Source organism: Oncorhynchus masou, chromosome 14 (assembly GCF_036934945.1).
Source record: "Oncorhynchus masou masou isolate Uvic2021 chromosome 14, UVic_Omas_1.1, whole genome shotgun sequence".
Taxonomy (NCBI): domain Eukaryota; kingdom Metazoa; phylum Chordata; class Actinopteri; order Salmoniformes; family Salmonidae; genus Oncorhynchus; species Oncorhynchus masou.
In genome coordinates this window covers 10,176,057-10,189,237 of record NC_088225.1, presented here as the reverse complement: position 1 = coordinate 10,189,237, position 13,181 = coordinate 10,176,057, and the positions used below count along the sequence as shown (strand labels likewise).

Genomic DNA, 13,181 nt, shown 5'->3' with positions numbered 1-13,181 from the left:
GTATTTGTCACTGACTATTACTAATGTGCTATTCATGAGAATGACTTTTGAGAGATCTCCACTTAATAAATAAGTAGATGAACTGCTGCTATCAAAGTCATTCCAAAGGGTAGTTTAACAGAGCAAATGAATGCAACAATACTTTATCGCTCATATCATCAAGGATGCTATCTAGTTTTATATAGCATTTGCAAAGTCACCAACTCCTTTCGTTTCAATTTAACCCAGAATTCAACTAAAATAGACAATAGTTTTGGGTTTCAAGCTCTGGTTAATTTAAAATGTGAAAATGTGAATCCAACATATCAATTATTAACTTATTATTATATTTAGTGATATTGAATTGTGTTTGGTTGTCAACACAACCAAATATCAACATTTGAAGGAGATGTGTCTTCTGCTTAGATAGTTCCATCTGTGCCACTGACTTAGTCTGGCTTTAATTCCAGTTAATAATTGATATGTTGGATTCACGTCTCCGTCTCAACCAAAATCTAAGTTATAGAATAGGACTAAGTCAAATCAAACTTTATGTAAATTGCATTTCAAATTTGATTTGATTTAGTCCTATTCTTTTACTTAGATTTTTGGTTGAGATGGAGACGTGAATCCAACATTATTAATTAAATTAACAAATTATTAATTCAATTCAATATCATTTTTGATAGCCTATTAGCCTATTGTTGACATGTTAACAAGTAATATGTTGGATTTACGTCTCCAACTCATCCAAAAATGCAAGTTAAAGAAATGGGATTAAGCCAGTGGCTCAGATGGAATTATCCATACAGTAGATACATCTCCTTTAAATGTTAATATTTGGTTGCATTGTCAACTAAGCACAGTTCAATATTACAAATAGCCTGAAGTTAAGCCTGTCTTACAAACTAATGTAACATTCAACCTTAAAATGAGTAACACATACATGGCCACATTTGGAGGTTTCTGTAACTATACATTTCTTCTGATGTAATCATGTACATGTTCAAGATAGCATGCGTAGGTCTTTGCAGGTCTGTGGAGATCTTCACAATTTCTGCACAGAATACTGAATGGCTTTGATCACTTGCACCATATACTTTTACTGTAATCTCAACTGTCATCCGGGTCATTTGGTTTTGCTATTAGATGCTATTAGATGAACATGTGAAACACATGAATCTGTTGTATGTCAACTGTGCTCCCTCTCCGGCCTCTAGGTCACCAGGCTGCTCGTTAGGGCGCACACCTGTCACCAGCGTTGTGCGCATAATGACACTCACCTGGACTCCATCACCTCCTTGATTACATGCCCTTTATAAGTCTCTCCCTTTGCTTTCTTCCCCGGTCGTCATTGTTCCTGTTTCACGACGGTGCGCTGTTTGTGTTTCTTGTTTTGTTTATTTATTTATTACACTATTCACTCCCTGAACTTGCTTCCCGTCTCTCAGCGTACATCGTTTCATTGTATAAATAAACACAATATCTGACATTGTATTCTCATTTGAACTTCGGTGTTCTTTTAAATGGTTGGAAGCACAGGGACGGGCAGTACATTTTGGGTGACAACTAAACCATAAATCAGACATTGTTTTTCCATTGGAATTTGGTTGTGCTTCTAGATGGTTGAAAGCATGGTGATAACACATTGGAAATTCAACTAACTTTTAGCTGTCTTTTTGAGGGTGAATACAGTATAGGTTGTAATCTCATTGATCAACGTCCCAACCAAATATTATCCACGTTGAAATGACATGGTGTGCCCCGTCGGTTGGTCTTGACCTCTCAATCGGGTATCAAGAGCGAGCCTTAGTTAGGACTCAGGGTAGTCAGCCTTACCACATCACAGAGAAGTGAGCTGTAATGTACAGTAGACTGAAGGTCAAAGAAACGCTTATCCATAAGTATCCACCTCCTCCCATCTTTAAATCTATGTCATCCATACTATTTTGGTGATCAGAAATATAACCAGGCTATTCAAGAGTTTAAGAGGGGTTGAAGGGAGTTCAAGAGAACCTGTTCAATTGGACCTTATCTTCTTGCAAATACAATAAATGAAATCCATGTGATCTGTACATTTTTGGTCTTTTTTGGCTTTTACCCCAGTGCTTTGAGGAATCACCAGGACTCTGAATCACTAGTCATCCGTGAAGCTTTTCTCCCTCAGACTCCCGTAACAGAGATTTCCTTTCTAGATTCATATTGATTTCTCCATGAATGAGATTATACAGGTTGTATTTGATAGAAGTATGGTTACAGCACAGCACAGTAGATTGGTGTGTGTGTGTGGGGAGCTTGACATATGTAGGACGGTGTGTGTGGACGTGTGTGTGAGGGGCTTGACAAATGTAGGATGGTGTGTGTGGACGTGTGTGTGAGGGGCTAGGACGGTGTGTGTATATGTGTGTGGGCAGTTACTTTCATACATCCATCAGGCCAAGGATACCCGAGTCTGACAGATGAACCTACATTTTCTCACTCAGAACCTTTCTCACTCAGAACCTTTCTTTGTTTTCTCAAATTCCTTTCGCTCAGTTAGTTATGAACGTCAGTTTTCTCTCTGTTCAGAGTTACTGACTAAAGGCATTTTTCGGACTGTACGTTTTGGGGAATTTGATATTTGAGGTTGGACCTCATATTAGTTTTGGTCTCATCCATCTCATGTATTGTCTACAGATGTTAGTAATGCTCTCCTCATGGGGGGAAGGTTCTCTTAGCTGTTCTTGACATCTCCATGTATAACCCACTTTAAATGGACCATCATATAGCAACCAATTTTCAAATATCAACCAATCGGTCGCACTTTCAAAAAATGTCAAATATACAATAATAACCATCATTATGAAGCACATAATCTTCATCATCATCATTATTACACATCTTCCACATTACTGTACCTCTCAATGGGCCTTCAGTGTAAGTAGATGATAACAGGGTCTGGATCCCTTAGCTTTAGTGTATCATACTGTCGAAGTATCTAATGATGGAATGCAAACCGATGACATCGTAGGTGTATCCCTGATGAGATAATATAAGTGTTATATAAGATCTTTAGTCTGCTTCAAAAAAGACAAAAAGTCAAACAAATCATTCAAAATGCATATTCCCTTTCAAATGTCAATAAATCAAGAGTCTGGCAAGCAGAGACTCAGTTGCGTCCTAACTCTGAGATTTCACATGCATAATTCCTTCAACCGGATGGCTGTCCTGTCCTGGCATGTTCTGCTACTGAATGGAGAGAAAGGAAATGGAGACAGTCAGTTTAAAAGCCCTTTCTAGGGTTTATACAGATGTAGGATCTTAATTTGATCTAGTTTGCTACAGCTGGAAAATAATCCTGCAGCAATGGGACATTTGAATTATTATGTAGATTATAATTAATGGACATTTTTGCAGGTTTTGATACATTTTTCATTAGGGCAAATCAAGTCTGAAATGTTAAAGTGGAAATGAATGACTTTAGAATACCTTTTAAAACACAAATACACTACACGTTTGCATTTCCTCCTATGCTGGAAAATTCTCAGCAACAAAAGAGTGATCAAATTAAGATCCTACATCTGTAGTTCCAAACTCTCAAAAAAAACTCAGACTTTACAATGAATGTAAAGATAAAATGTCACCACATTGATGTTATCTCTGCTATGGAATGATGACAGAATGAAGCTCTCTCACATTCTCCTCTTACACCTTCCACCGCCTCAATGATTAAATGATAAGATGTCTCCATCATCACTGACTTACAGGAGTGAGAGGGAGGGAGCAAGAGAGAGAGATGATTCATACAAATTAGCTTTACATACCACTTAAGTACCGCTGTCATACTGTATCAGTGAGAAACTATCAAATGATATGAGTTACAGCGACAACAAAAATATCACAAAGTATAGAGCTCCTGTTAGATTTATGATTGAGAAAAGGGCCAGATAGATCCATTACCCATCTCTCTGTACGTGGGACAGATATTTTGTTTCCTTTAATATTCTGTAAAGTCTGGGATAGATTCATCCCATGCCAGGCTTGATCTCTGGTGGGCTTTTTCTCTCCTCGCCAAACAATAAATACTGTGTCAAAACACACACACACACATATATATATAGGCTTTAATGTAGTGTCTTGATGCTCCACTTGTTTAGTAAAGTCTGCCAGACTGTTGAGAACAGAGAGGTTATGCTGTCACATTCTGGTGATTTGTTAACAGTTCAACCAGAAAAATGTTTAACTGCAATAACTCATGTTTGTTGTTGAACAATGTTCTTACGCCAGAGTTTGTTCTCTCTACAACAATTAAAAAGGAAAATATTAATTTTCATTATTAAATCATGATCCGCATATTTTTGTAGCACTATTGAATGTATGAGTGACTGTTGTCACACCACTGGCCTATGACAACAGAATAGAAGTTCCACTTAATACATAATACATTTTCAACACCATATACAGTATATGTGGCATGAACTATAACTATAAGTATGTGTTATAGTCCCTTTGAGAGTTGGTAGAAGTGTCTTCCCACTGGGCACAAACTGGTTGTATCAACATTGTTTCTACGTAATTTGTCAAAGTATTTTGACGTGAAATTTACATAGAGAATACATTGGATTTGGAAAAAAATCTAAAGTAAACTGTTGTTTTGAGGCCTAAATTTCAACCACAGGATTATTTCATCATGGTAAACAAATTTCAATACAGGCAAACCTTGTAAAACATATGTTGAATTTGTAACTTTAGAACAAAGTCGTTTCTCTAATGTTATATCCACAAGAAAAACATACATTGGCCTACTGGAGAACTGGGTTTTATCCAAGGTTTCGGCCATTCCCAATTTATCTGTGGTATTTGTCACTGACTATTACTAATGTGCTATTCATGAGAATGACTTTTGAGAGATCTCCACTTAATAAATAAGTAGATTAACTGCTGCTATCAAATTCATTCCAAAGAATAGTTTAACAGAGCAAATGAATGCAACAATACTTTATCGCTCATATCATCAAGGATGCTATCTAGTCTTATATAACATTTGCAAAGTCACCAACTCCTTTCGTTTCAATTTAACCCAGAATTCAACTAAAATAGACAATAGTTTTGGGTTTCAAGCTCTGGTCAATTTAAAATGTGAAAATGTGAATCCAACATATCAATTATTAACTTATTATTATATTTAGTGATATTGAATTGTGTTTGGTTGTCAACACAACCAAATATCAACATTTGAAGGAGATGTGTCTTCTGCTTAGATAGTTCCATCTGTGCCACTGACTTAGTCTGGCTTTAATTCCAGTTAATAATTGATATGTTGGATTCACGTCTCCGTCTCAACCAAAATCTAAGTTATAGAATAGGACTAAGTCAAATCAAACTTTATGTAAATTGCATTTCAAATTTGATTTGATTTAGTCCTATTCTTTTACTTAGATTTTTGGTTGAGATGGAGACGTGAATCCAACATCATTAATTAAATTAACAAATTATTAATTCAATTCAATATCATTTTTGATAGCATATTAGCCTATTGTTGACATGTTAACAAGTAATATGTTGGATTTACGTCTCCAACTCATCCAAAAATGCAAGTTAAAGAAATGGGATTAAGCCAGTGGCTCAGATGGAATTATCCAAGCAGTAGATACATCTCCTTTAAATGTTAATATTTGGTTGCATTGTCAACTAAGCACAGTTCAATATTACAAATAGCCTGAAGTTCAGCCTGTCTTACAAACTAATGTAACATTCAACCTTAAAATGAGTAACACATACATGGCCACATTTGGAGGTTTCTGTAACTATACATTTCTTCTGATGTAATCATGTACATGTTCAAGATAGCATGCGTAGGTCTTTGCAGGTCTGTGGAGATCTTCACAATTTCTGCACAGAATACTGAATGGCTTTGATCACTTGCACCATATATTTTTACTGTAATCTCAACTGTCATCCGGGTCATTTGGTTTTGCTATTAGATGCTATTAGATGAACATGTGAAACACATGAATCTGTTGTATGTCAACTGTGCTCCCTCTCCGGCCTCTAGGTCACCAGGCTGCTCGTTAGGGCGCACACCTGTCACCAGCGTTGTGCGCATAATGACACTCACCTGGACTCCATCACCTCCTTGATTACTTGCCCTTTATAAGTCTTTCCCTTTGCTTTCTTCCCCGGTCGTCATTGTTCCTGTTTCACGACGGTGCGCTGTTTGTGGTTCTTGTTTTGTTTATTTATTTATTACACTATTCACTCCCTGAACTTGCTTCCCGTCTCTCAGCGTACATCGTTTCATTGTATAAATAAACACAATATCTGACATTGTATTCTCATTTGAACTTCGGTGTTCTTTTAAATGGTTGGAAGCACAGGGACGGGCAGTACATTTTGGGTGACAACTAAACCATAAATCAGACATTGTTTTTCCATTGGAATTTGGTTGTGCTTCTAGATGGTTGAAAGCATGGTGATAACACATTGGAAATTCAACTAACTTTTAGCTGTCTTTTTGAGGGTGAATACAGTATAGGTTGTAATCTCATTGATCAACGTCCCAACCAAATATTATCCACGTTGAAATGACATGGTGTGCCCCGTCGGTTGGTCTTGACCTCTCAATCGGGTATCAAGAGCGAGCCTTAGTTAGGACTCAGGGTAAAGTCAGCCTTACCACATCACAGAGAAGTGAGCTGTAATGTACAGTAGACTGATGGTCAAAGAAACGCTTATCCATAAGTATCCATCTCCTCCCATCTTTAAATATATGTCATCCATACTATTTTGGTGATCAGAAATATAACCAGGCTATTCAAGAGTTTAAGAAGGGTTGAAGGGAGTTCAAGAGAACCTGTTCAATTGGACCTTATCTTCTTGCAAATACAATAAATGAAATCCATGTGATCTGTACATTTTTGGTCTTTTTTGGCTTTTACCCCAGTGCTTTGAGGAATCACCAGGACTCTGAATCACTAGTCATCCGTGAAGCTTTTCTCCCTCAGACTCCCGTAACAGAGATTTCCTTTCTAGATTCATATTGATTTCTCCATGAATGAGGTTGTACAGGAAGTATTTGATAGAAGTATGGTTCCAGTAAATCACATTGGGGTAAGGAAGCCAACTATGTGTTGATTCCTTCCTCTTAATGGCCAATACCACAGTGGGCTGAGAAAGACAAGACAGAGAGAGGAACCATTCAACTACTTGGTGTTTATTGATGTCTGGTGTGGGACTTTTGAGAGGGACTGAGCTCGTCTGGACTCTAGTGGACTGAGGAGAGGTCAGGACTTGGTCTGCTCTGTTTTAGTCTCTGGCAGTGCAGAGTGTAGTACAGTCCTAGGAGGACTGTTGGTACACAGCACATGTCTCTGGAAGTATTTCTCACACAGTGCACAGACTAACCACTGCACTCTTAGTAACTATCTGCTAAAACCTGCCAGGAATGTGGTTCTGACTCAGGGGAGCTAAGCCTTGTGCTAGGGCATGGTGTGCAGGAGGTATCTGCATGTTTCTGGGCCTCGTTATTCCACCCTTCACTACCAGGCCCCGTTCTGTAGTACATCTAGATATGACTCTCCCCCATGTGTTTTTGCCATTCTTCATGGCTTTACAAGAGATTGTCACAGTCATACCCTCAATGACTGGATTACTTTTTTCTTTTCTTCTACCTTTATTTAACTAGACAAGTTAGTTAAGAACAAAGGCCTTGTTCAGGGGCAGAACGACAGTTTTTCACCTTGTCAGCTTAGCAACCTTTCAGTTACTGGCCCAACGCTCTAACCACTAGGGTACCTGCCTATTGTCATGTAAACCTTACCGAGTGTTATCGAATTTTGCTGAACGTTTACTTGTGTTTTATAAATGGATCAACAAGCATGCAACAGGCTGCTTGTTTTCACCACTCTATGTCATCTAAGGCAAAGCAGCAGCATTTCAAACAGTTTCATATTTAGCCAGGGTCCTAAATGAAAAGCATTAGTGAATGAAACGGGGGATTGGGAAATTGGATGGGATATCCCCTCTTTCAGTCCCGTTGTGGTTAGAGACTTGTCTTCTCTCGGCTCCCCTTGAGAGGCGGCTTTGAAGGGAAGCAGGGTTGTGCTCGGCTCATCCACATTCTGTTTTTAAATAGGAAGAGCTGGAACAGTCTTCTTTACTGCTGACCCCCATACAGAGGGCCTGTTGTGGCCTGGGCCTATGGTGCTGTCAATTCTGTTCATTCACCAACTATGACGAGCTCTTCATAAGGCTTTTTCTGAAGAGCAGCATGTCAAAGCCGAACCCTCAAGACATGGGTTTCTGGGCTTTTGGCATGACACTTGTATAAATGCTCATAACAGGGTCCCCATTGTTAGCTTACCATGGTCTGTGACGACAAAGAATATAGGGATATCCTTGTCAAAACATGTTCCTTTGAAAATGGGGGAAACATTTTAAAAAGTATCCTCAATATTCCACGAAGTGTTGACAGGTCGTATATAAGATTGCTTTTTTCCTGCTTAGTGAAATCGTAATCTTTTCACAAATAGGGATACCTTCTCTTTCAAGGTGACGAGACCAACATGATCAAACACTTGGAGACCACAATTAGAGGACCACGCCATGATCGATCGTCAGACCTTAAATTGGGGTTGAGGAGTCAACAGGGTATCTGGGTATGAACAAGTAGCACTGGGCCCAGACATTTCTGACTTGTGAGCCTCCATGGGCTCTCACCTCCCAGAGCCTATAGGTGAGATGGCCCCCATGGCCCCCAGCCGTAGCACAGTCAGGCTGCTGCTTGAAGGAGCGTTGGAGAGATGACATTGCAACAATGCGGGAATGAGATTAGAGTGATGATGAGAGACATAACCTCCCCTGTTCTACAGTCTACCTGGGATCGTACTCCTTGAACTGGCCAGGGGTGTCGAGCTGTGACTCACTCCCACTCTTTGATTTATTGCTGTGAAGTTCAAAGCTTGGACGAATGCTTCCTCTGGCTGTGTTGTGTGAGCCAAGGCTCTAACCTGCTAACAGAAAGACATTTGTGGCTATACATTGTCTTTGGAAAGTATTCAGACAACTTGACCTTTTCCACATTTTGTTACGTTACAGCCTTATTCAAAAATTGATTAAATATACAACAAAAAATCTCAGCAATCTATAAACAATACCCCATATTGACAAAACAAAAACAGGTTTTTAGAATTTTTTGCAAATGTATTAAAAATAATAACCAGAATTACTTTATTTACATAAGTATTCAGACCCTTTGCTATGAGACTCAAAATTGAGCTCATGTGCGTCCTGTTTCCATTAAGCATCCTTGAGATGTTTCTGCAACTTTATTGGGGTTCACCTATGGTAAATTCAATTGATTGGACATGATTGGGAAAGGCACACCTGTCTATATAAGGTCCCACAGTTGACAGTGTATATCAGAGCAAAAACCAAGCCATGAGGTGGAAGGAATTGTCCGTAGAGCTCCGAGACACGGTTGTATCGAGGCACAGCTCTGGGGAAGGGTATCGCAAATTCGATACCCAGTTACTCAGGGGTCTTCAAACTTTTCTTGTTCAGGGACTGCCGCCCAGGCAAACTGACGACCCAAGGACCCTTATCATGCAAAAAATTATAATTTATCAGGTGAATGATAATAGCAAGGAGAAAGCAAGGAGAAATCTACATATAAAATTAATAGGTAGATAGAAGCTATTTAGCTGGTTAAAGAAAGGTTAGCCATGTGTTGGCAAAAATGAATGACCAAGTCAAGAAAGTTTATTAGCAGCCAGTGGTACTTGCCGTAACTGGTACTTGCGAGTGCTTTTTAAAAATAAAATAAATGTTTATTTGACCACTTCTAGAAAATATATCTACTGTATATTTCCGTGGACCACCTGCAGGAATTCTGCGGACCCCTGGGGGGCCAAGGGCCCCAGGTTGAATACCCTGCAGTAACAGACAGAAAGTTGGTAACATCTTGCAGCATGACAAGTAACACAGAGCAGTAGTGGTGAAAGGAAGTGCTGAGTCTGACTGGATCACTGATCATCAGTAAGACAGGAACGTCATAGCAAATGACCAGCAGTAGCCTCATAAACGTACGTCCGCCAGACCGTTGAAAGCATAATTTTTCATCGTATCCCGTCGGAGTCGCGAGACACCGTCCTATGGGGGAGGGGGGGGAGCGAGAAAGTGGGAGGGTGAGGGGGAGAAATTGAATGAGGGACAGAGAGTGAAGAGAGGAGAGGATACTCAAAAAAAACTAAGCAAACGAAACTGCAGAGCGAATGTGCACTGTTCGAGTGCCGCACTGGTTTCTTTCCCTCCACTACGCGTGGATGCGGAGCTCCTTTCTCATCTAGTTTTGTATCATACAGTTCTGTGGCAGAGGCAAGTGGGTCTCTGCTCTGAAAGATGGACCGTTTAAAGAGGACCGCGGCGTGCAGGAGAATACCGCTATTTCTTATAATAATGTTCCACGCAACTACGGCACAAGCTGGTAAAGTATATGTTGGAATACACCTGCTAATAAATAAAGTGATCATTTCATTGTATAGCTTGACAAGGATAGTGGACCCTTTTATTCATTTTCTTTGTTGATAATAGGCTACATTGGTTAATGTTCGGTTGTCTTGCTACCCCATTTCTTTATACAAAGTTGTGGACACTTCAACAGAAACCAAACAAAACTTTATAAGGTGTGCATTTGGCCGCAACTTCGCCCTCGGTAATATTTTGTGAGCCGCATAATAATGTAATTGTAAAAGGCTCCGTCTGATCTCATTGAATATTTGGCGATGCTGGCTTGAATTTGTCTCCTGGGTTGCGCTGGCTCGGGATTAATCTCGAAATTAGTATTTGATGCTTTGTTAAACCACTAAAAATGATAACCAAATGTAACTCTTCCCCTCGCTGTATTTTGGCATTTGAAAGTAATTTTTTATGTAAAAACAAAAAATGTATAAACCAAGAAGTCTAAGTTTTATAAATCAAGCATGATTCATAATGTATAGCCTATTCTGTGCGTCACTGCGCATTGGCGGTGTGTGTGATGGATGGTTACCTCAGTTTGTCAAATTTCTCTCATTGCAAGTTAATCATAATAATTTAGCATCGTTTGGTTTTGCATATTAATGTGTCCTCGAACCCATGTCCACTATTGTATGCTTCATCCATTAGGATGTTGGGCCCAGTTTTCTCTGTGAGTGAGGAAGGAAGCGATTACCCCTGGAACACTCTGATGTCATGTTTGAGTTTGCTCGTGACCAGTGTCGGTTTACTGTGAAACGGTTTAATGTTGGTTTGAGAAGGTGGTGAATGGCAGAACACTGACCGACCTGAGTAGATTAAAATTCTTGTCATGGAGCTGTTTAAAAGGTGCTCAAATAGACTTCACGAAAATGAGCTTAGAATGACTATTCATCATAAAAAAACTGTTTTAGAGCCATTTGCTAAACATTTATTAATTTATAACACATTTTGTTTTCTTTATCACAGTGTTGTTCTTTTGTAGTTGGTATGGTAAGATGGAGATGGAGCATTTCAGTTTCCCTATGAACCTTTATGTATACCTTTATTCCGTTGATATTCTAGATCCAGCTCATTAAAATAACACATTTTAATAGGATTAGATACTATGGGATTTGACCAGCTGCAAAATTAGTGTATGCACACCCTGATTAGAAGGAGCTGCTTTCTGTTGCTTTTCGTTCTGGAGCCATTACAACATGCCTCCATGTTCTACCTACATAAACAAAGATATGGCGAGGCCTGTCTATGTTTGTGGGCTGGTCACAAGCTTATGGGCATGCTCAGCTGCCGCTGCTGGTATGAAGCCATTACACAGTGCCTTCGGAAAGTATTCAGACCCCTTGACTTTCTCCACATTTTGTTACGTTACAGCCTTATTCTAAATTGGATTAAATAAATAAAAATCCTCAACAATCTACACACAATACCCCATAATGACAAACCGAAAACAGTTTTTTTGAAATATTTGCTCATTTATTTAAAAAACAGAAATACCTTATTTACATGTTATTCAGACCCTTTGCTATGAGACTCGAAATTGAGCTCAGGTGCATCCTGTTTCCATTGATCATCCTTGAGATGTTTCTGCAACTTGATTGGAGTCCACCTGTGGTAAATTCAATTGATTGGACATGATTTGGAAAGGCACACAAATGTGTATACAAGGTCCCACAGTTGACAATGCATGTCAGAGCAAAAACCAAGCCATGAGGTCAAAGGAATTGTCCGTAGAGCTCTGAGATCTGGGGAAGGGTACCAAAACATTTTTGCAGCTTTGAAGGTCCCCAAGAACATAGTGGCCTCCATAATTCGTAAATGGAAGAAGTTTGGAAAAACCAATAGTCTTCCTAAAGCTGGCCGCCCGGCCAAACTGAGCAATCAGGGGAGAAGGGCCTTGGTCAGAGAGGTAACCAAGAACCTGATGGTCACTCTGACAGAGCTCTAGAGTTCCTCTGTGGAGATGGGAGAACCTTCCAGAAGGACAACCATCTCTTCAGCACTCCACAAATCAGGCCACTCCTCAGTAAAAGGCACATGACAGCCCACTTGGAGCTTGCCAAAAGTTATCTAAAGACTCTCAGACCATGAGAAACAAGATTCTCTGGTCTGATGAAACCATGATTGAACTATTTGGCCTGAATGCCAAGCATTACATCTGGAGGAAACATGGTGGTGGCAGCATCATGCCGTGGGGATGTTTTTCAGCGGCTGGGACTGTGAGACGAGTCAAGATCGAGGCAAAGATGAACGGAGCAAAGTACAGAAAGATTCTTGATGAAAACCTTCTCCAGAGCGCTCAAGACCTCAGAATGGGAAGAAGGTTAATCTTTCAACAGGACAATGACCCTAATCACACAGCCAAGACAACGCAGGAGTGGCTTCGGGACAAGTCTCTGAATGTCCTTGAGTGGCCCAGCCAGAGTCCGGATTTAAACCTGATCGAACATCTCTGGAGAGACCTGATAATAGCTGTGCATCAAAGCTCCCCATCCAACCTTACAGACCTTGAGAGGATCTGCTGAGAAGAATGGGAGAAACTCCCCAAATACAGGTGTGCCAAGCTTGTAGTGTCATACCCAAGAAGACTTGAGGCTGTAATCGCTGCTAAAGGTGCTTCAACAAAGTACTGAGTAAAGGGTCTGAATACTTATGTAAATTTTATATTTCAGTTTTTAATTTTTAATACATTTGCCAACATTTCTGAAAAC

General features: G+C 39.7%; 1 protein-coding gene across 2 annotated transcripts in view; it reads left to right on the top strand.

The window, feature by feature from the left end:
• Positions 1-10,170: 10,170 nt before the first annotated feature.
• col5a3a (collagen, type V, alpha 3a) overlaps positions 10,171-13,181 on the top strand; it is an 89,297-nt gene continuing 86,286 nt past the window's right edge. For both annotated transcript variants that reach the window (XM_064986268.1, XM_064986267.1), the window contains exon 1: positions 10,171-10,441. In XM_064986268.1, coding sequence (XP_064842340.1) covers positions 10,357-10,441 — 85 coding nt within the window. In that variant the 5' untranslated portion in view covers positions 10,171-10,356. The remainder of the gene's footprint in view (positions 10,442-13,181) is intronic.